This window comes from Artemia franciscana, chromosome 2 (genome assembly GCF_032884065.1).
Source record: "Artemia franciscana chromosome 2, ASM3288406v1, whole genome shotgun sequence".
Taxonomy (NCBI): domain Eukaryota; kingdom Metazoa; phylum Arthropoda; class Branchiopoda; order Anostraca; family Artemiidae; genus Artemia; species Artemia franciscana.
Genome location: NC_088864.1, coordinates 24,049,274 through 24,074,486, shown reverse-complemented (window position 1 = coordinate 24,074,486; position 25,213 = coordinate 24,049,274). Strand labels below are relative to the sequence as shown.

The 25,213-nt window shown below is 32.7% G+C and overlaps 1 protein-coding gene across 2 annotated transcripts in view; it reads right to left on the bottom strand.

The window, feature by feature from the left end:
- The window catches only part of LOC136039107 (unconventional myosin-Vb-like), a 99,045-nt gene that overhangs the window by 36,871 nt on the left and 36,961 nt on the right, over positions 1-25,213 (bottom strand). The window contains exons 8-14 of one of the 2 annotated variants that reach the window (XM_065722592.1): positions 24,491-24,631; positions 16,977-17,343; positions 14,816-14,988; positions 11,523-12,662; positions 9,490-9,738; positions 6,600-6,798; positions 1,368-1,588 (exon numbers count right to left, since the gene is read on the bottom strand). In XM_065722592.1, coding sequence (XP_065578664.1) covers positions 1,368-1,588; positions 6,600-6,798; positions 9,490-9,738; positions 11,523-12,662; positions 14,816-14,988; positions 16,977-17,343; positions 24,491-24,631 — 2,490 coding nt within the window. The remainder of the gene's footprint in view (positions 1-1,367; positions 1,589-6,599; positions 6,799-9,489; positions 9,739-11,522; positions 12,663-14,815; positions 14,989-16,976; positions 17,344-24,490; positions 24,632-25,213) is intronic. The other variant, XM_065722596.1, reaches the window with a different exon arrangement.

Below are 25,213 nucleotides of genomic sequence, written 5' to 3'. Positions count from 1 at the left end.
GGAAGGTTCACCACGATCTAGCTTCCTTGTCCTCACAATTTGCAACATTGAGACAAGGAAAACGGCTTTGAAATCGGCTTTGCTGGTGAATATCAACGCGTGCTCTACCTTCGGTGGTTCTGTCCCAGCTTTCCCAAAGGACTATGTGCCCCTACATGTTACGCCTATTCACAGCATTGGAACCACGTTTCTTTAGGAAGAGTCACGTTACCATCAATTGCTAAATTTCGCAGCACCAACCACATTCAGGATCTTTAGGCGAGGTCACCTGGTTACTAACGTAGCCAATTGAAGCCAACCACAGCGGTATCAAAATTTCCCTTATCCCTATATGAAATGAAACTGTCTAAACTAAAAGCAAAGCTGGACGCTAGGTCGTTTCTGGAGGATTGTCTTATCATTGTTTCGTGCGAATAACACTTGTCTTTGGAGTTGTCTAATTTCCCAACACAAATGAAAAGGAAGAAACAAGTTTATACCCAGGAAACACAGCCACGACTTCTACTCCACAAATATGACCTATATGTTCGCTACTACAAATAAGCTTGCATCCCAAGCCCATTTTTTCGTGTCTACCATTTATCTGTCTTCCAAGTCCATTAGAACAGAAAGGTGGGATAATTGATTTTCCCCGTCATTCTACAGGAGTCTGTCCACCGAGAGAACGGTATTTAATTAGGGTAATGCTTTCAAGAATCAGTCAAGGAACCGTTAAGAGGTTGGTTTTTCGCACCCCTCAATAAAAGATTAAAACATAACGTTTAGTCTAAAAAAAAACTTAAAATACAAGATAAATTCTACCATTGTTGCCGATCGGATATGTGGTGTTTGTAAGCCTGCTTACGCATTGCCATGCTCTTTCTATGTTATTTAGTCTGTATTCAGGTAATAAATCTATGGTTTAAAGAAAAAAAGATGTAGATTGTTTTTAAGATACTGTAACATATTCTGTAGAATTAAAAAGCCGAAAATTGCCTATGCAATAAGTATTACATTATTCTAAGCAACGCTTTTAGGTAAAGAGCAAAACTTAATTTCTGCACTACAAATAGAAGAAAGAAAATTCGCTTTCTTTAAGTTTCTATTGTTTATTGTAAACCACTTGCATTTGCCGAGCATAACACTCTTACTGACACTTTACCACCTGTGATACAACTCATGCAGTAGTTGAAGCTAATGTATAAGTAGAATTCTGTCCTTTTGGGTTAACTCTTAGCGTAGAATTTTTCTTTTTGGGATCGAAATTCAGCATACAAAAATTTATTTTCAGGCCAAAATTTGGACTGAGGGAACCTTCACACTAAAGGTAGGAGGGGGAGGGATCACAAGACAGAGAAGGAAATGCTACACAAAGTGAGAAGAAATACCTGCAACTTCATGCAAACGACATTCTGCTTTGGATCATTTTCAAAAAAACTGTCCAGTTGCTTTCTTAAAATGTCACTTTCCATCTCCAAAAACAGATTTCTTTTGCGAAGGGCCAGTGCAACTTTCGAAATGCTGTCTTTTGAAGCATCTTTCCCAGAACTGACAAAAACACCAGCAGTCGAGGAGGGGGATCCAACTTCTTCCTCTTCTTCTTCAGACCCTGAAATGTATTCAGGTTGATTTAAGTCTGATTAAACTAAGATTATGATCCAAGCTTACTGACTTACCAAATGGAGTCACCTTTTTTAAAACTTATCTGTTGCAACTGAAAAGATATTCCTCCCAGCATATTCGAAATAAATTTGCAGCAGAAAGTTGGGATCTCGATTCATTTGCATATTTTACTAAATCGCTGTATCACCTATTTCATGTAAAGTATGTTGAATATAAGGTGACATTGGGCCTGGTATAGCCTTTAAATTACCTTTTAAAGTCTTACATGGCAAAACGAGTAATAGCTATGTTGGCCAGAAATTCGTAAAATCTTTACACTGGTAATAGATCAGCAGAACTTAAATTATCGGTAAATTAATAAATAAAAATGTGTCAAGTTATAAATTAGGGTAATGCTTGAGTAAAACAACCCACCCCCTCTCTCTCTCTCTCTCTCTTCGTTTCTCTTCCTTCACTTGAGGAAAAGGAATCGCAAAGAGCTATTTAACATATATTATCCTATATCCTTTACAAATTAATATTTTAAAAACAAGTTTTTTTGACGCAAATAAAGAGCGATTTTGACACTTAAAATGAACAAAATATAATATAAAATATAAAATGAAAAATATATCATTTCAAATGAACTGAATCATAACGTCTCCCAATATTTTGAGAATTTAGAAAAACTAGCGCTACTTCTTTTGTAAACCAACAGGAAGTTGAATTCATAGGCACAAAATAAAATAGAGATACCAACTTTACAGTAATCTATGTATTTCGTATGCATTAACAAAAAATCAATGCGTAACATTAATGCTCAATGTCAATACATCAATGTTGAAATGAATACTTAAGTCAAGCTTAAAACTAGCAAAATTACTATAAAGAGTTTGTTATTAGTCCCCTCCCTCATCCCACCAGTATGCCTTCTAAAGGATATTGCGTCATTTGCATTTTGATGAAAACTATACTTATTTTGAACAGTTTGTATTACTTTTTTTTAAATATTGACAAAAAATAAAATAAATCACTATGATAATCAAGATTACTGGAAATAACTGATCAGAATCAGCTGAACGATCAGTGCATAGTGATAACCCAGAAATCTCAGTAATTCAAGATTTTGTTAAACAGTTTTTTCTTTTTCAGTGTTATAATCATGAAAAAAAACTTAAAGATATATTTGGCTTTCAGTAAAGCGCAAATGACACAATAGTCCTTAGAAGACCCATTGGATGGGGGAGGGAGCAGTAGCCAAATTCCTCTTTGTAATTGTTTCTATTCGTTCTAAGTATGACTGGAGTTCTCATCTTAATTTGGTGTCATTTTGACAACCTGGATGAAAATAATGACTTTTGAGTAAGTTGAACATCATCATCAAAACTACCTGAAAATGTAAACTTAATATCCTTACCATTCCTGAAATATTGCACATACGCCATTCTGACAACATTGACACACATGAGGTCTTTGGATTTATTTCATGATATCCCTCAAAATTCCCTTAAAGTTTCAACTTAATACCCCTAGTTTTCTCTTAATGCCATTAGCCGTTCGTGAGATATTGTACACACTATTTTGACAACCTGGATGCACATAGTGTATTTTGATTTAGTTTGTTATCCATTCAACATTCCATGGAAGTTTCAACTTAATACTCTTGGCCGATCTGAGAAATTGCAGATATAACCTTTTGACATCCGGGATGCACAAAGTGTCTTTTGATTTAGATCATCATTCCTCTCAAAATTCTAACTTAATACCCTTAGCCGTCCCAGAGGTATAGCAAAGGCCCTCCGCCCTTTTCCATTATGAGACATATGCTTAGACAATTGCCAATTTATATTGTTTAGGGCCCTTGCCCCAGGCCCTGTGGGGGTAACGTTTTCAAAGGCATATTTATTGGATCTGTTGACCAATTTTAACAAAACGTCAATCCCAAAACTTCATAGGACGCCTTAAGAGGGCAAGGGGATGGTTAGGATTAAGGGACAAAAGCGAGCGATGGTGCCCCTCCAATCCTTTTTCTTTGTAAAAAGGGCACTAGAACATTGAATTTTCAATCAAATGAGCCCTGTTCTAAGTTTCCCCAACCATTCCTTCCATACGAAGTACTATGGATGAACATAGTGTCTTTTATTTACTTCACTCCCACCCCCCCACCACTTAACTTTCCCTAAAAGCTTCAACTTAATATCCTTAGCCGTTTCTGAGATATTACACAAGACCCCTTTTTCATTATAAAATATATGGATCAAAACTATTGACAGGTTACATTGTTTACGGCCCTTGTCCTCGTATCTGTGGGGATAACGATATCCGCAAGGGTATACTTATTGGACCTTTCAACTATTTTTAATAAAATATCAGATTTTTCGTATGTCCTTGGAGTGTACGGGGGCAGGTTGCCCTCCAATTACTTTTGACTCTTAAAAAGGATACTAAAATTTTAATTTCGAATCAAATGAGCCTCCGCTGAAGTTACTAGGACCCCCATTTCCACTTCAAGCTGCTCTAAGGAAAAATAAACCAATGATACGTTGAAGGCTTATACCTCTACTACAAGCAACGCTACGCGTTGCTCTGATATGCACTTTTGGGCGATCTTATTTTTCACACCTAATTGCCATTTTCAATTAACACGATTCGATAAAGAAATAAATACTTTGTACCTTAAAACATTGTTCGATACGCTGTTTTCATCGATACACACTAAAGAAACTTTGCGCCCCCCACCCTCTACCAGAGATTTCAAAAATGCTTGTTTTTTGTATTTTTATTTTCAAAAAAAAGAAGAAATACGTTCTTCCCCCTCCTATACATTTGTGAATTGGTTCCCTTGATAGAAATAGAATTATTATTATTACAATACAAGCTATTCATTTAAATCTTGGCACATTCTAACGGTCAATAAATTTTAAAGCATTTTTCAGAGGATGAAACTGAACAAACACAAACTCATTTCGATCTAGCACTGACTGGAGAATTTTCGGCCAGTGTCGTATGGTGGAGCGTTAGTCTTATTGTAAAGCTAAAATCATTACGTTCAAAAGAAAAGAACAAATACAACTAAAATAGGTAGTAGAATTTAGCGTCTGAGCAATTTTCACACATTGTACCCACCAAGCTCATTTTCCAATCCAAATATGTTTTATGTGCTTACTGCCAGATATCAGCTGCGTAAATGGGGCATTGAGTTTCGAAGCAGGTTTCAAAATATTTCCAAGATTCAAGAACATAGCGACGAAGACCACATTGCCTTTCCATATCAAACAAACACAAAGAAGAAACAATAGGGACATTTTTTTTTCCTTTTCCAATAAAACACTATATCCGAATTACGGATATAGGAATTTTGGGAACACAATAAAGGTTTGAAAGCTGAGCAAAGCCATTTTCCAATATTGGAGGCGGAGGCCTTAATACATGCTACAATAGGTCTTAAGGGAATACCTTGTTTACGTATTTTTGGTAAACCGTAAAGTTTGGGACAGAAACTACCACGGAAAAAAAAATCTATTGTATAATCGTGGCGGGATTTCACCATTCTGTTTGAGCTGCTTTAATTCATTTATAATATCATTAACAAACTGATCAGTAGGATTATGATTGATTTTTTTATATGTAGTCGTGTCATTCAAATGTGAAAGAAATTTGTTGTCATAGTCTGTCGTATCCATGACAACAAGTGAATTGCTGTCTTGGAAAGACAGATATATATATATTTTTTTTTTCTTTCTCGTATTGTGCTGAAGACGGCCCTTGGACAATTAATTCTCACATTTTACTTAAGTTTATAATATATATATATATATATATATATATATATATATATATATATATATATATATATATATATATATATATATATATACTGTTTCTTTCTCGTGTTGTGCTGAAGACGGCCCTTGAACATAGGGCCGAAATATCCACAGAACTGTATTCCACTGTCTTGAAAAAAAAAAGAAAAAAAAACTTTCCTATTGTTTCTACTTTGTGTTTATTAGATTCAAGAACTATTCTTTCTCCACTAAGGTCCACTCAGAATTTGCCTAGTAATGGAGAAATGTAAATATGTTCCTATAATTACTTGAACTTACTTCAGAACGGAAATGTACAAGAGAAGTGTAATACCGTGATTCGTTTCCAAATTTGGTCATTAATTCAACTTTAAATGTTTTTTACTTTACTTTTTAACTTGACACACTATATTTTTTGGTCCTAATTTTATAATATACAAATGTTTTTTGTTTTTTTTTTCTTATTTTGACAAATCGAATTCTTTTTTAGTGACAAGATAAGCAATTTTGGTATTCTGCTTGTGAAAGCCGTTTCGGAAATAAAAATGCAAATTATCTAATTCTATAAAGATTACTGAAATCTATAGAATATACCTTCAGAACTATCAGAGCAAATGAAGCTATTGCGTTCATTCAAAATAGTTTATTTAGACTTTACAAAAGAAATATTAATGTTCGTTTACATTTTTAATTTATGATTTATATTTGTCTAATTTCAGAATCTTTTGGCCCTTATTTTATTTACTATTAAGGCTTTTCATAAACCCACTCGTATAGTTTTAGGCAAACGTCGTCCGAACATTAGATCTCCCTCTTTACCCCAAGGTAAAATTCTGAGTCTAATCCCCTTTCCAATACTGTTATCAGTAAGGCTCTGGCCGGACACATTAACTTAATATCTTTCGAAAGTTTTTTAAATCTAAAAATAAAGAAACAATCTTCAAAAACAATCAGTAAGTGAAGCTGTTTGTTAATACACAAATCTATTTTGATATTTACAAACAAATATTAAGAATTATGAATTGCACTATTCCTTTTTCGATTCATATAAATGTATGTGAAAACTCCAGCAAAATTAGCGTCACCCCTCTAGCTGTCCCCAGCACCACATTTTGAGTCTCATTCCCTTTCATCAGACTGCATTTCCAGGTAGAGCCTTAAGTACACTATGTAATTTAGTCTCTTAAAAAAAAACTGAAATCCCAAAAAAAAAACCTTCTGAGCTGCTAGAATAGACAAAGCCATTTTCCTCAGTCCTTCCATTGACAAAATGTTCTTCGAAGTCCTCTAATCTTTCTCTAAGCAGCTCATTTTCTTGTACTAATTGCTGATACTTGACAGTATCCATAACACGACATGTTTCAATGCACTCTCCTTCAGAGATCTGATTGGTCCTGGGATGCTCCTCATCTTCCTGATTAAAAAAAAACAAAAAAAAAACATTAATCAATGAGCCAGTCAATAGCCGAATTAAACCCCTCCTGGTATGTGCCCTTGTAACAAGAAGTAAAGAGCCTACTTTCCTACAGGGGTGGGATCATGCCTGGCCTAAAAAGCACAAGAGGAAGTAAGAATGGACATTGTCATGTTTTTCTTTTTCAAGAGAAGAAGAGAAAACAAGGCATTCGAAAACAGATCAGAAACAGGTAACAAAGGAACCGAATGTTTTGTTCTGTTTTTTTTTTTCTAAAAAAAAAACTGGTTTGTTGAAAAAAAAAGCTGTTTATAAAGCTGTCTTTTATTTTTCTCACAAATTTAGTGTTGACCAGATTTTTGCGTCTCAAGCAAAATGAGAGCCACTTTTTTAAGAATGTTAACTCCAGTATGAGAATCTATTATATACTTTTTAATGTGAAATTTTGAGGATCAAAGTCCACCTATTTCCAACTTTTTGATATAGTGTACAAGAACTGTGATACATTCTGATCCTTTGGCGGAACAGCAGTCAAAGCTAACATCGACTCTTGCCGTAGCTGGTTGTACTATTTTACCTTAGCCATCTTTTTCAGGCTAACAGAAATCACCTACTGTTAAACTGAGGACGCTTTCAAGCCTCCAGCTAACTTGACTCATGTCAGTCCTGCCATGCACAAATAGTGAAAGTGTATCTTAGAAAGCGGATACATAAATAAGCTTTCAAAGACGAGTTTCCTTCAATCTCTTTACAAGAGAAAAAGATCTTATGTGTGAGGTGCACTATTGCTTTTCCCTTGCGTAGAAGGTCACAGTTTTACTCTGGAATATACTAGGAGCTTGTACATGGAATGGATCACCAACTTAAATGAAAATGAACGATGATACAAATCCCCATACTGTTTTTATGGGGATTCTGGAGCAGTTACATCTCATAGTGGAATTAGCAAACCGTAATTAGCACCGTAAAAATAGCAAAGATTTTTGCCAGGTATAGGAGAAAGATGTTTAGTTTTTCCGTAACAAAACTTAAATTTAATTTATTCCTTTTTTAATGTTAAATAAATTCAAAACAGCAAAAAAAAAGATAAAAACAATAAAGGAATATATGTAGGACAAAGTCTGTTAAGCATCTTTCTATTCCTGGGATATTATCTCTTAAACATGTCGTTAAAGAACATTTGGTTGCCTGAAAGAATTCAGTTAACCCTCAGGCCTAAATGCTTCTGCTCACTATGTTCGGGAGCATAGTCCGCCAGAACATTAGTGCTTCTTACATCCAGACCCCCCCCCTCTCATCCAATTAAAGCGATAATGAAAATGTTTGTTTCCGGCTATATATGCTCTATAAGCAATACACCTTTACGTTCCAAAAGCAGATGCCCTGACTTTGCGGTTAGAGAATATTTATTCAAATCTTTTTGGTTTGATTGGGAAATCTTGTGCATCTAATATTATAATTGTTATTTTGTTTAGGGCGTGTTATAATCAGTTCAGTTCTCATAGCCTGTCATTTCTCCTGAATTGTAGATGTGGCCTGAAGGATGTTACTTTCAAACTGACGAGGAGATCAAAGCAACTTCACAAATCACTTAAAACCATAACGGCGACATTTTATAAAGACTTTATTGCAAACTTGCTTACAGATGTCATTAACGCTTCAATCGGCACGGTGATTTCTTAAAAAAGCAACACCCTTGATTTTTTTTTTTTTTTTCAAAATAATCTTTTTATATTTATCCGGTTGTCCTTTATGGCCAACCAGATATCGAGAAATAACATCCCTGATATATCATTGATAAAATACCAGCCTTAACATTTACACAAACCAGCAAACAAGAAATACTACAAAAGCATCCAGGACCCTTTGACAGTGCTTTTACAATCCCAAGTTTTCACTGATTTCCGTAAAAGAAAAATGATGTCGCGAAAATCAAAGTTAAAAAACTCAAAGATTTTAATGGAATTTCATCAAAACTTCTGGGACTAGTCACAAAAGTTACGCGAATTGGTCGCAATTTCAACAAACTTCGTAGTAAGCATTTGGTAAGAATGGCTTTTACCCATGTTCGTCTGGAGCTCATTTTCATATTTTCAGAATTAAATTGAAAAATCATTTACAAATCTGCACTTGGACCTAATATGAAAAGTCTCGATACATCTAATAGATCCTCTTTACCGAAATATAGAAGGAAATTGGAGTAGTCTATCCCTTGGTTCAATAATGTTTGGCTAATGGAAAAAACTTAGACAGACGCTTATTTCGCATGTGAAGAAATCAGCAAGGTAGTTGTTTTAAAGCCGAATTACGTTTCGTATACCGCTGATTGTGTAAGACACAGGTCCAGTTTTCTTTTTTGGATATGAGAAAAATAAATATTTGTTTTCTTTTTGTCAACAATTTTACAGATTTTCTATACATTTACTAATTACTGATTAATAAAATAAAATTAGTAATTACATTGCAATTTTGATGATTCTGGCTAAGAATATCTCTATATCTTCCTCTCCGACTTTCCACCTAAAATTCGATTTCTCCTTCCTTTGAATAGAGCTCTTTTATTTAAATTATCAAAATTCAAACCAAGAAAATCTTCTTTTGAGCGACCTCCATAACAAAAATATCAGATCCCCCCCTTTCCCCCCGATACCCCAATACCATCAGGTATTGTTTTGGTATTGACTTGCTTACCGATAGTGTTTTTTCTAGTTTGCCAATTTTTTCCACTAAGCTGTCGTTGGTATCAGCCAGATTTTTCTCCCTTTTTTGGGCTTCGCTGAGTGCATTGACGAGATCAACTTCATTCTCTTTTAGGCGTTTTATCTCCTCTTTGAGGCTTTCAATACTCGCTACTTTCTTCTCAAGTTCTTCAATAGTTGCTTCCTTGGTTTTAAGTGTTTTTGATAGTTCATCTGCAACAATGCACTGTGACTTCAGTTTCTAAAATTAAAGAATAAATATTCCTTAAACAATGTTCAATTCTATACGTCTATATGATTTTAATGATTCAACTGGTAGGATATACAATTTATAGAAATAAAATGATATTAAAGCATCAACGTTAGTATCATTATCATTGTACTTTTATTTTGACTGAAGAGTGTTACTGAGGGAGTTGAGTATTGAGTGTAAGTTAGTGCTAGACGGTTACATGATGAGTTATGCTTCGTTTGTGTTTCAAATCCCTTCTAAAAGTTAATATAAATTACTTCTTTCTTTCAGTGAATTTGTTTGATTATCCCTCATCCATATCATGGAGTGGCATATGGAGGGGATTTGGTTGTGTTAAGTTTTATTGTTAACAATTGATCAAAATTAAATTAACAAAAATAAAATACACGGTTGATTTTTATGTATATAGATTTGGTTTTTAGCCTAAAATAACATTACTGTCATTTTTTTTACCCTTTGGTATCTAACAATTACAAAATAATTGCTAACATGACCATTTCAGGGAAGTGAAGAAGTGAATTAAGATGGACAGATAATCACCTGCTTCTCTACCCTCCAAACCCAGCGGCTGATTCATGAGTACACCCCTTTGTCTTAGATGGGGTTAAATTTTTTGAAAATATTTGCATTCATTTAGAGAAACAAACCCAGCAGGAAAAATTATTATCAGAATCTTAGTCAAGGGACACAAATATTATCAGAACCGCAATTCTGTCAAGGGACACAAAGAAATGTAATACTAGGCGTCTACATAACACAAAAAAGCCCACTCGCGAACATGACACGAACAATTGTTAAGCTCAAGATTTGAAATGAAAGTTCAAGCAACCAAAAACGAAGTGCCTGACCGGCGAGCACTTTACTGTTTCGAACATGTTTTACAATTGCCTGCCGACACTCTGGCTCGGATTCTTTATGACTTTGAACAAACCAATAGTGGCTGAAAAAGTCCTAGTGGAATGTCCAAGTCCCGGTGATATGACAGTCCCGGGAAATTCCTGGACCAGGCTGGAATTTTGCTCTGTGAGACAAAGTCCCTGCTGCTGATCGCCCCATGTAGAGAAGGCTAACGACACTCTCAACGCCACACCAGCACGAGGATTAAGTAAGTAAACCTTTGAAATAAGCAATAATTAATTCTAATGGTCAGGTCATAGCATTCTGTATGCGACAAAAGTAGTGTCTGTAAGCACCATCTATATTTCTAAAAGGCAATTCGTTGACTAGCAGTACAATTGTCAGTTCATCTGCATGTCAAATACATGGTCACTTATCATTCACAGTATTAAGAAACAACGCACTAGTATTAATAATCGATACTGCAATAAGTTTTCGCAAATCAGTCAGAATCCCCTGTCATTTATCTGCTACTCAAGCTTTCAATTAGCTTTGCCTGTACTTCAAATTCTAGAAAGAGAGCATTACTTTGTTCACCTTGTTATTCTTTGGTGCTTTCGTACGTATTATTTGAGTTTCGTCAAATCAGTAACAGAAGAACGTTGAAGAATCTAAATTTACAACAGTTCTGGATGAAACTCCACCTCAAACAAATTTCTAGCCAGATTCTCCAAATTACCAAATTGTCATTAGTGCGGGAACGGAATCATCAAATTTTCTAGAAGTAGAGCAGTTGTCACTGCTGAGATTACAATGAATTCTCAACGTAATGTTTACCACCACCCCCCACTCTATGTGCCGTTATAGATATGTCTATAATATAAAGTAGAAAGAATTAGCCATTTCCACAAAGATGGAAAAGAAATAAAACTCACCTTAGTCTCCTCTTCTAACATCCTTAAAGAAGTTACTACTTCCATATTTCTCTTGTCAAGGTCCATCTGAAGTTGCATAACTTTAATTTCCAAGCCTTTGTTTAAATTTTTGACACATTCAATAGAACGAGCCTCTGCTTTAAGTCTTCTAAGCTCACGTTTGGCAAACCAACGCCTGACACAACTTTGAACAGTTATTATGCTCTTTTTGGTGTTTCTGTACTTCTTAACAGCAAGCCACATCCTTACATTTTTCTGAATCACTATTACTTTTTCAGTCTGTTTTCTTTTCAAGACCGCCTGTCTGACTAAAAAGCCACGACCATGGGCTTGCAAACCTATAATCTTAGAGCGGATTCGACTGTACTTTCGGCGAGAGAGCCAGCCACGAACATGGCATTGGATTTTTATTGCAGCATTATTGCGTCGAAGAGCTAGTGCTTTGGCACGGGCAAAATTTCCACGGACCCGAGCTTGAATGAAAATGGTTGTCCTTTTAAGTTGACTATAAAGTTTTCTTTGACTATAACCTCGCCAAGTTTTTTGAATAATAACACTACTTTTCCACAAGAGATCCTTTCGCAATTTCTCTAATTGCGCAATCTTTCCTGCACGAAAAAATACTTTCGTCTGTCCAAACTTACACATATCAGAACCGTCACTGAGATTAAGTAAAACAGTTTCGCATATCTTACGTGGCTCACCCTTGCGGAGACCTATAGCCAGCTGGTAATAGCGATTGACAAACTGATCGTATGACATTCGTGACGGGAATCCAGCTGCGGAAATACGTACTGTCTCAAGAATACCACATGCTCGTAGCTGCTGCACAACTCGATGAGGATCAAACTCAAATGCAACCTTACTATCGTTCGGTTTAATGCATCTAATATAGTGTGGACATGTGCTATTCAAGCTCTGCATCAACTGAGTTAAGGAATCTTTAAATTGTGAACCAACAGTTCGCTTTGTCCTTCGCAGGGTTGATTTGGCTGCAGGTTGTATCTCTTTCAAAATCAAGGGTCCAAGTTTACGCGGAACAGTACCAGCGATTTTTCGAGGTTCGGCACTGGTAAAAACACATTCCTCTTCGAATAGACTAACAAGTAGTGGATTGGACGAGAGCTGCAGAATAGCTACCTGTAAAGACAAATTATTTTTCTTCATAAAAAGTATTTTCCTAGCTCATTAGATAGGACAAAGCAGACCATCGAAAAAAACAACATAAATTATATTCAATGTTTGAATAGTGAATGTAAAAATGAGTATCGTCACAATATGTTTTAGACAGTTCTTAATAGTAAAAAACCCATTAAACGAATAAAATCCTTTTTTTTTATTGATCTACGCACAAATGCTTGGCTTAAAAGGTTTAATTTAATGAGAAGGATTAAAAGATCTTCTTTTTTTGTTATTCTCAATCCATAAACATAAAAAGGTTAACTAGTCTTTGAAACTAAGACAAAATTATTACAAATGAGCAAATCAAAATTGTATTTTTATAGGTTGATCAACAATTCTTGATGAACTGATAAAAGTTTATTATATCACTTTTATTAAACGAAAAAAATTCCTTCATGAGATACACCATGTTGAAAATTCCTATAGGTTGTCACCTTCAAAGCACGTTTTTTATTTTGCAGTTTTTGTTTATTCTAATGGCTAAACAATCCATAATGCTTAGATTTTCACTGATTTTTCTCTAGCCTGTTATGCATCGAGTATGGATACCTCAAAAAGCTTTTCCTTGCAAAAAAACATTTTGGTTCTTAGTTGTTGTTTTTTTAGGTTCCAAATAATATAAATAAAAAATAAAATAAGTAATAAATAATAATAATAAATAAATAAATAAATATATATATATATATATAAATAAACAAATAATAATAAATAAAATAAACATAAGGAAAGAAAACAATCAAAAATGGGGTTTTTATAGGCCAAATGAAAATACTGACGAAAACACAGAAAGCGAATATTTCGAGAGAACAACCGCCTCTCTTCTTAAGTGCGAACAAAATAATAAGATGAAGAAAAAAACAAAAAACCCAAAAACAAGTGCGAAAAGTACGACAAAACCAATGAAAAAAAACCGCCTAAAAAACTAAATAAAATTAAATAACGACAAAAAATTAAAAGAATTAAAATCAAATACCTAACAAACAATAAAGTGAGTTCGAAATATTCTATTTCTGTGTTTTCTGCAGTATTTTCATTTGGCCTTTAAGACCCCATTTTTGATCGTTTTCTTTTGTTTATGTTATGGAAAGCCATTGTGGTTTAAGAAATTAAATAAAATAAATAAAGGAAATTTGGCGTCCGCAGGTCTGAAAAAAAAAGTAAAATTAAATTTAACTAAGACATAAACCAGTATTGGTGGCGGGGGACACTGGGATACCCGACATAGGGATACCAGAAGTTTCTTCAAGCTAGGGAGTGTCTTTTAAATGTGTATTAGGATGGAGATCATCCATCTCTCTTACCCCTTCTCTATGTGCAACTATACCCAGACATAACCTGCTTTTTTTTAGCGCTGTTTACAATGGATATTATGAAAACCTAAGGCCAATTTTTATTCGAAACAAATGCTTCATACTAATCAAATGCAAAACTCCACTGGATGCCAAATATTTGAATATGAATAATTTAATATGAATAATTGCTCTACTATTGTTTGTGCTACTATAAGCGAAATTTACAGGCTACAGTCTGCGATTCTGTTATTGCCACTGCCTATTGCTAAGAAGTTGCGTTGCCAAGTTTGATGAATTTCAATTGCACTCAAGATTTTTTCGTCATTTCTTGTGGGATGCAAGCAAAAGTAAGAAGTAAAACGTAAGAGATAAAACTATAAAACTTTTATCCGACATAAGGGTTACGTAACAGAAAAGAAAAGCTCGTCTGAAGTAGTTCTACAAAAAAATTATTTTAAAACAATCAAGTAAATATTATACAATAGAACTTGTTCTAGGTCCAAAAGTAAACTTATGTCAGAGGTAGGACAATTTTGTTCTGCTTCTTGTTGGTACGAAATTATTTTTCCCCTTTTTTGTGAACTACTGGAAAGCTTCAAGTGCTAAAAAACAAATTAACGGTCCAGAATTAGGGATCGTACACTATGAAAAAGTGTAGAAAACAGAATTATCTCTTCGATTACCCAATATGAAATCTTATGGGATTTTTTCCCAATAATCCAATTTTTTCGCTATTTAGTAAACAAGATAACCATAAAATTATCAGATAGTTTAGTGTATAAAAATAGATTCGGCCCAGGAAGGTCCATTATATCTCACCTGCTCTGGATCAATGGTGTCTCGATTCTTTTCAATGAATCCATTGACTTGATATTCGACATTTCCCGCAAAATGTTGGATGGTGAACGTAGAACACGAACGTTTAGACTTTCCGAAATATTTATTTCCCGAACAATTCTTTTCTAGATTACGTAGCCATGATTCATCGCTGCCTGAAATAGTTCGTTAGTTTATGTTTTCAATAGCCAGCCATAAAGGAACTATTAGGCTTAGTTCATAAAAATACAGCATTGTTTCTGATGCAGTTATGGGTAAGGTCATTTTTCAAAATGAATACATTCCATTTCAGCACTACCGTCAAGGTTTGGGCAAACCTGCTCGAACATGTTTGAAAACGCTATCAAATTCAAAGAAAAAAACAAAACAATAACACATACACAAAAGACTTCATTCATAACATAAGTAACAAAATAAAAACTGTATGCTACAAGAGAATTTAAAAGAGAAAAAAAATACAATATTTACTAAGATAATGGTTGTTTGTAGTCCGATGGAAGGTCAGCCTATCTGTCTTTTGGACAAGGTCTTAAAGATACAACTTCCAAACTGAGGAGGGATCAAGGTTAACATAAAACAAAATTAATATCTTCTCAATATGCTTCTAACAATCTTAATGTTAGCCCCCCTCCCCCTAATACCGATGTAATTTCCCACCTTTTCCTTTCCATTATAAACGGTTGTATAGATTCGAATTTTAATTCAGGTGACAAAATTAAGTTTTATAAGCACAACTTTAAAATTGACCTTTCGTTAACAAAAATGCACTCGTAATTTTGAATAAAGAATACAATTTTACTCAGAAAAATTTGCGATCACTGATGATGGTGAAAATACCGGGGAACTAATCCAAACAAATCAATAAGTGGTGGTAATCTCGATTACGGCTAACTTCTTCTAGAGGGAGGATGATTCTCAGAGGAGTCTGGGGGATTCCTCCTCCCCTATTTCGTTTTGTGCATTGATGCTTCATAAATTATGAATACATTTCAGTTAATCTAAGTCAATTCAAAAGCAGGGAATTTTTGAAATGGAATGGTCGATGATTCATACAAGGCAACTATCCAATTGTTATCCCAAATAACCATGAATACGATTTCCCTAAGAACAAAAAATAAAAGTGAAATCATCAAACAATTATAAAAATCCCTACAGTGAAGAAAAATCCGGGGAAAAAATACCGGGGGAAAAATCCCTACAGTGAAGATGTGCCGAAGTCCCCTCTTCAGTGCTAATAATAACAACAACAAACTAAACTCTTAAAAGAAACCAACCAATTATCGTTTGTCAAGGTTTTTAATACTCCACTCACTCGTCGATAATTGTACATATTTATTATCCTTTTTATTCGTTGTTGATTTTAAAGGTTTGTTTCTTTTATTTGAACTTGAAGCTATTTTATTTTAAACTTTTTCCAGATAGTTGGATATTCAAATGTCTTAGGTTTTAGTTTGACTCTATTTGTGATATTTCGAGTTAACGTAGAAATTTTTATGACGATGGCTATGGCTGTGATTTTATATGTTTAGTGCCTTATCTTTATCATGGCAAGAAATGCCATCGATTGACATGACCCTGTAAGGCGTTTGATAATCAAAGCGTTTGAGCTGAGTTTGAATTAAGACAGTAAAAATAAAAAAAATAAAAAAACAAGATAAAAAAAATTTGAAATCAATATAACTCTTTATTGAAATTGGAAGGGTAGATCCCCCTTTCACTTTCGGTTAAAAAGGCGGCTCATTTTTCCTCTTTTGGTATTATTTCGTCTATGGCTATAAACCCAGATATGTCATATAGGGCAGAATTTAAAGGAAAGTTCATCCTGGCAGCAACGAGAGAAAGCCTCAGTAGATCATTAGGAATTACCACAGGAAAAAATATCATAGGCTTAACAAAATTTGTTGATTAGTATATTACTAAAAGTATAATTGCTAAATAATGTCTAATATATTACTAAATACATTTCTAAAAGTTGTGGGGTTTATTACTAAACTCCAAATGCCAAACCTGAAAATAAATTGACTGATTGCCTAAAATTTATCCTTTGGTGCACTAAAAAGCAAATAAGATTAATTTTACAAATAAAAAATAATGATTCAACAGAGTAAGCGAATAAGAAAGCAAGAAAACAATAAGCACATACCAGCCGAGAATTTGCATTCGTCATCGAGAATATCTAGAATGCCCAATTTTCCCTCGATGAGATCAATACATGGTTGATTGTCTTCGTAATCAATGAATTTCCACTGAAGACCCTCCTGGGCATATTCTTCTTGTTCCAATTTAAAAACGTGGTTGCTAAATTGTTGTTGTAGTTTCTCATTCGAGAAATTGATGCAAAGCTGTTCGAAGCTATTTGAATCGAAGGTTTCAAACCCATAGATGTCTAGAATTCCAATGCACCTATGGATTTCAGTTGAGCTAGCTAAAGACCCATTCAGCTTAGCAACAATCCATCCAAAAAGACGGGCATAAATATGCTTGGCTAAAGCATCACGACGAAATGCAGCCTGAAAAAGGGATTTTAAGTGTGGTATTGACGGGGAGATGTAGAAGTCACATTAGAAAAGCCTAATTGGGTCATAATGATAATTATTAGTATTTTAGCTACTAAGCCCTTGTTTAACCCTTAATTTAGTCACAAGGTTTTTTTCTAAAAAGCAACAAAAATGGCAAAAAAAAATTGTTTGCTGTCAAACACTGAATTTGTTTTTTCTTTCGTTAGAAAAAGAGAGAATTTAATTAGGTCCATACTAACTACTCCTAAGAACATTTCCTACAAAGGCATGTTAGAAAACACTCAAAACACTCTGATCATTTTTTTTTATCAGATGACTGATGCATGACGATCAAAATCTACTTTCTTTCTGTCTTTTCGTTTTATTTTTTAGGGCTTGGACAAATTGACCTCCGAATAGTTTAACAAATAATTCTGTTGAAGCATGTTTTTTTTTTTCTTTTCAGCTACTGTCTTTAGCAGTCTCTCGAAATTCCTAATTCTATTGCACCTGTTAACAATTCCCTGTTCTACAAAAAAAAAGACGGATGATTTCAATGACAAACATTTTGGCTCGCTTTTAGTTGTTTTTTTTTTTTTTTTTTTAGATTTTGTTGCTTGGTTAACTTATCAGCAATTATGTTTTCTTAAGAAAATTTCTTTTTCTCAAAATTTCTTAAAAAGAGGGAAACAACCTTTATATTTCAAATATGTATTTTGGTGATGCCCTACAAAATTCAGCCCATTCAGAATTTAATTCAGTAGAAACTCAAAACTCAGTTAAATTCAACTAAAGAGCTTAATCCAGACAAGCTGCATCATAGCAATATTCAACCCACCAGACTGAATGAACCAAATGAACTAATGAAAAACAAAATTTAAGCCTTTAGAACTTAGTGAAACCTAAGCATAATATAACACTAACTTATTCAGTAGTTCCATTAGGTTTAGTTTAGCATTGACAGAATGGTGATGTTCGTCTCAAATTTGCGTAGACGTTAAATTAAAAAATATGGCACAAAATACCATAATGAAGGGCAAATGTTTGCATACATTGTAGAAAGCATACGAGGAAGTGGCTAAACATTAACAACACTGGAGCTTCTACAGAAAAAACCAGGCATTCGCCAAAGTCAAATGACCAACAGCTGTGTAGTTCCAAACTTGTTTAGCTGACGTTACACCTTTGTGTCTATAAAGAAATAAATCTAGCTCTGATCCTCATCTGCGTCAGAGCAGTATTTTTGTTTTCGTGGGAAAAGCATAAATTTAGTACTAATGAAACTAATCGTCATGAAAGCCTGTATCAGACTGGGAAAAGTGCCACTGAAACTTATTTTTATCAAAAAGAGCGTATAGCAATGAATTCCACTCTCTGCTATGCAAGTTTTTCTAAACTGGAAATATATGGACCTGAGCAAATCAGTAAACTATTAAACAAGTCTCTTAAAGTCTTAATGTTACTTCTCAATTTCATCTAAAGAAACTTTTTATTTTGTGTAATTTCTGATCGTTTTTTTTCCAGATCATGCCCAGATTCAACAAAGATGAAGGGAGATGAGAAATTAATTCCTATTCCCACCCCTCTTTCTATAGTCATCCGAGGGTTCATGGAGTTTGACAATTCGAGCATTGACATACCCTCTTCTAGGCTTATAGCATCCTCGATCGATACGATCATCACTGAAAAAAACAAAACAAAAAAACACGCAATCTCCGATCTTCCTCATAAGGAAAAAATTTAAAATTTCACATTTTTGTAGATAAGAGCTTGAAACCACTTCAATGAGGGTCACTGAGATGCTGAATCTAATGATACGATTTTCGTTAAGATAATTTGTCTTTTTGGAGATGTCTCCTCCTTCTTCAAAAATTGGGTAAATTTTCTAAGGCTCGTAGCTTTTGACGTGTAACTTTAAACTTAATGATATACATACATACATACATACATACATACATATATATATATATATATATATATATATATATATATATATATATATATATATATATATATATATATATATATACATATATATATATATATATATATATATATATATATATATATATATATATATATATATATATATATATATATATATATGTATATATATGTATATATATATATGTATATATATATATGTATATATATATATATATATATATATATATATATATATATATATATATATATATATATATATATATATATATGTATATATATATAAAACATAAAATAATTTCTGTTAATTTTGTTTTAATGTTACTTCTCAATTTAATCTAAAGAAACTTTTTATTTTATTTAATTTCTGATCGTTTTTTTTTTTCAGATCATGCCCAGCCCACATTCAACCAAGATGAAGGGAGATGAAAAATTAATTCCTATCCCCACCCCTCTTTCATATAGTCATCCTATAGTCATATATATATATATATATATATATATATATATATATATATATACGGCTTATAGCATCCTCGATCGATACGATCATCACTGAAAAAAACAAAACAAAAAAACACGCAATCTCCGATCTTCCTCATAAGGAAAAAATTCAAAATTTCACATTTTTGTAGATAAGAGCTTGAAACCACTTCAATGAGGGTCACTGAGATGCTGAATCTAATGATACGATTTTCGTTAAAATAATTTGTCTTTTTGGAGATGTCTCCTCCTTCTTCAAAAATTGGGTAAATTTTCTAAGGCTCGTAGCTTTTGACGTGTAACTTTAAACTTAATGATATACATACATACATACATACATATATATATATATATATATATATATATATATATATATATATATATACATATATATATATATGTATATATATATATATATGTATATATATATTTATATATATATATATATATATATATATATATATATGTATATATATATATATATGTATATATATATATATATATATATATATATATATATATATATATATATATATATATATATATATATATATATATATATATATATATAAAACATAAAATAATTTCTGTTAATTTTATGTTTTAATGTTACTTCTCAATTTAATTTAAAGAAACTTTTTATTTTATTTAATTTCTGATCTTTTTTTTTTCAGATCATGCCCAGCCCAGATTCAACCAAGATGAAGGGAGATGAAAAATTAATTCCTATCCCCACCCCTCTTTCATATAGTCATCCTATAGTCATATATATATATATATATATATATATATATATATATATATATATATATATATATATTAAATGTTAAATCAATGTTAAATGTATTGATGGTTTTATGGACCATCCTTCTTTTACTTGTCCTACTAAACGTAAAAAACGATCGAGAGGACATAGGAAAAATAATAGACAAAATGAATTAGATGTACATATGCTTTCTATAGATCTATGCAAGCTACTTGAATCTAGGGGTATGATTTCTGTAATAAAGTGTCTAAATAATTTATCCAAGAGGAATTTAATCAAACTTTTCTGGATTGTTAAGAATAATACAGCTCTTGATTATAATTTTAATGTAATATGTGATACAATTTGCATTCTAACTAAAACGAAATTTATTTCAAAAAAGAAAAAGTTCGATAAGATTAGTAATAAGGATAACAGATTATATTTACCTATTAATTTTACTTGTAAGCAGATTGAAGATATTAATTTACCAGAAATTTTAAATCAGCGGCATGTGAAACAGGCCCTTCCTAGTAATTTAAATTATAATGATAGTCCACTTTTAACTTATAAATTTCCAAAAACTATTGGGCAAATTATTTTTAATTATAATTTAATACTAAAAAACTAGATAGTGATATAAATTGGAAACCGGTTTGTAATTGTAAGCAACTTGGCCCATTTGTAAATCCTACTTATAAACATGTTATAACAGGGGACTTGTCAATAATAAAGCAAGATGATCTTCAAATTATAATGAATAAAGGGGCTAATTTCCGTCTTTCTCATCATCTGAAACCATCGAGTGTTCTTGATGGCTTGGAAGATGATTTTGATTTATTTATTGATAAGTGGTGTAAGAAAGAGAATAAAAATAAAGAGAGTTTTCAAAGTTGGAAGAATTTAATTATTAGTAGAGTAAGAAATAAAATATATTCTAACTTAAAAAATAGTAACACTAAATCATTATTTTATAATGCGAAGATTAAACAAGCAATTGCTAATCTAAAGAATGAATTTGTAATTGTTCCAGTGGATAAAGCTAATAATAATTTTGCCATAATTTGTCAGAAGCTGTATTGTGATATCTTAAAAAGGGAGTTATGCACAACTAATGTGTACGAAAAGGTAAATATAGAGGATGAGAATTTAATTGAAAAGACTGAAGAAATACTTTTTAAAAATTTTAATATGAAAATAAATGACAATGATAAAAAGTTCCCTTTCCTATATTGGACTGTAAAATTTCATAAGAATCCCCCTAAACCACGGTTTATTGCTGGAGCAGCTAAATGTCCAACCCGCATTGCTGCTACTGACCTCTCTTTAATTTTAAATGAAATTGTAAATAAACTTAAAACCTATTGTTCTGGTATTAAAAATTTTTCAAATTTTAATCCATATTGGAGTGTTAATAATTCACTGTAGGTGATAGATTCTTTAACAATGGTTTCAGCTAAAAGAATTGAGTCTTTCGATTTTGCGACAATGTATACTAATTTATCACTTAATTTAGTGTTTGAAAACTGTTATAAAGAAATCTTTCCTCTTATCTAGTAAAAGGTTCTTAAAATAGACATTTATAATAAAAAAGCTATATGGACAAACTGCTTTAATACTACAGTTAACTTGAGATGTTACAGCTTGGATATGATTTTTGAGTTATTGGAATTTGTTTTATACAATACTTATATAAGATTTGGGGCTGATTTGTACAAGCAAATTCTGGGAATTCCCATGGGGGGGAATGCCAGCCCATTTATAGCTGACTTGTTTTTAAGTCAACTAGAATATAAACATATGATGGATAAGAATAATCCAATTAATTTAAAACATGCTTTGTCAAATAATAAAAGATATTTAGATGATATTTTGGTCTTAAATTGTAAGGATTTCATTGATATTTCTAAAAATATATATCCATCAGAGCTTATTCTTGAGCCTAGTCATGGCGCTGGTCATGAAGATCATTTCTTAGATTTAAATATTAATATTTGTGATAATGATAAATTAAGTTTTTAAATGTATAATAAAACGGATGATTTTGATTTTGAAGTGATTAGTTTCCCATTCCCTGAAAGTAATATACACTCAAATATCACATATTCAGCGTTTTTCTCACAGTTACTTCGTTATGCAAGGATTTGTAGTAATTATATTGATTATAAAAATAGATGTAAAATCTTAAGCCAAAAATTGATATCAAGAGGTTTTTCTGCAAATAAATTGACTTGGCAATTTAAAAAATTTAGTTTTCATTATAACGAACTTTTAAATAAATATCAAAAGAATTATCTAGAAATACTTAAAGAAATTTTTAACTAATTTCGGAGGTTCGAGAAATGTTGTCACAGCGCCATTTATTTTGAATTGTGTTTCTAATTGAGCGGATTTTCTAAAAAAATTAGCCACATGGTAAAGATGAATTCTATAATTGTTTAGTTCATTCAGGTTTTTTGCAATGTGTTAATATTTGTGATTTGGCAAAATTTATAATATTTAGTTTACCTATTGCTGCTAAATGGAGGGATACATTAACAGGATAAGCTTGTTTTGGTTTTACTTGGTTGTTTTACATTTACTGTTTTTTTTTTCATAGGCATGTATTTTGGGGGTGATACCTGACGCGGGGATGCCATGGATATTCTGTGGTAGCCACAACACTGTGCTGGGTAGAGAATTTAGAGTGGCGAAACCCTATATAGGCCAGTGTATTCTCCTGATGAGCCCTTATGTTGGGTGTTGCCTCTGAATTATTTGTCTATATTATTTTTTCTGTTGTTTGGTAAATGACGACTTATACTGATTGACGACATGACTGCCTGTCCATGGATTATTCTTTATGGTTGATTGTGTGTGGCTATGCTGTTTGACCTATGTGATTGTATGGATGAGTAGGGTTAAGGCCTCATTCAAGTGCTGGTCTATATTAATCACTAATTTAGGAAAACAGTCTTCCTTTTCTCCTTCTGTCTCTTTTTTTTTTTTTTTTTTTTTGTGCTGTAGCATTGGTGATTTCTCTTTTCATGATATGTATATATATATATATATATATATATATATATATATATATATATATATATATATATATATATATATATATATATATATATATATATATCCCAATCCGGCTGCATAATTATTCATTTCCTTGTTTTAACAGAACTGATCATTGAAATATATAAGACCACATTTCCTATCTAACGTGATAGTTTACTATTAGGGTACAGTTTTGCTCTTAAAACGAAATTATGTGCTTTTCCTTTTTGAGCATTATAACAAGATCAAGAAAAATGAAAACAAAATCGCTACCAATACAGGTTAGAGTTAACCCCCACTCTTATGCTTACGTCTCTTTTTTAATTTAATTTATAAAACAAATAAGAAAAACAATAGGGGATTTCTAAGACAGTGTGATTCGCTCAAACCTCAACTGAATATTTTAGTCAAGGGCCGTCCTCAGAAAAGACATATAGACAAAATAAGAATTAGAGTAACTAATTACTTCAGCTCAGGTCTACCAGGACCTGACTGAACTTATGTTGAACTTTAGGTTCTGGTAGAACTTCGTTGAAGAAATGATTCTTGGAGTGTTTTAATTTTATTTTTAGTTTCAAAGGTTCCATTTCACTTTATGTCTTCTTTTAGTTATAAATATTTTTCTGAAGACGGTCCTTGGATACAAAATAAGGCCAAAATGTTCATTTGAGGTTTGATCAAGTTTCACTGTCTTCAAAATTCTTTATTGCTTACATGTTGTTTGTTTTTTGTGGAATGGTAGTGCGTTTCTTCCTCGTTATTTAGTTTATTTTAGTTTCTTTAGACAACTAACTGCAATCACTTTCTGTTTCTGCAGAAAATATGCCTCTAATTGAGATAGAATAGCTCATTTCCAAAACTTCAGTTAGTACTCATATATACACTTCAGGCAGAAAACTTGAATTCGGCTACTTATGAAAAACATCATAAGGAAAGATTCAAGCTTACCTCATTGTTTTGAAGTGGTTTGGTGAAAATTTCTTTACCACTTATTATTTGTCTTGAGGTAAGAGATCTCCGAAATCGAGGAGCATGTTCTCGGCTCACTTCAAACTGTTCGAGAGACACATCCAAATGTTTGTCTTTCGCCTGAAAGTTACTCAAGATAATCACATATAAGCAGAAAGTACATCCCGCAAGCACAAAGTAAGGGAAAGAACTAAGAAAACTCGATTCAATCATCATTGCACAAAAATTACTTTATTGATCGAAACTAGTCTATCAGAATTGTAAAACAGGAGCCAAGAGCTCATGTGACACTTGTGACAAGGTCGGAAGAGCCAAGAGCTTCTTTCCACCGAGTTTCATTACGATCTCTCCACTCTAAGCGTTTTCCAAGATTTCCGATTTTCCCCTGAAACTCCCCCAAATGTCACCGGATTCGGTCGGGATTTAAAAAAAGAGCTCTGAGACACAAGTTCAATCTAAATATCAAACTTCATTAAGATCCTATAGCCCGTTCGTAAGTTAAAAATACCTCATTTTTTCTAATTTTTCCGAATTAACCGTCCTTCCACTCCCCCCCCCTCCCCAGATGGTCAAATCCGGGAGGCTAATATTTCTAATTTATTCTCGTCGGGTACCTGATACGCCTGCCAACTTTCAGCGATCACTGTATAGATCACGTATCTAGTTTCGGAACTTCTTCATGTAAAAATTAGGTGGTCCGTG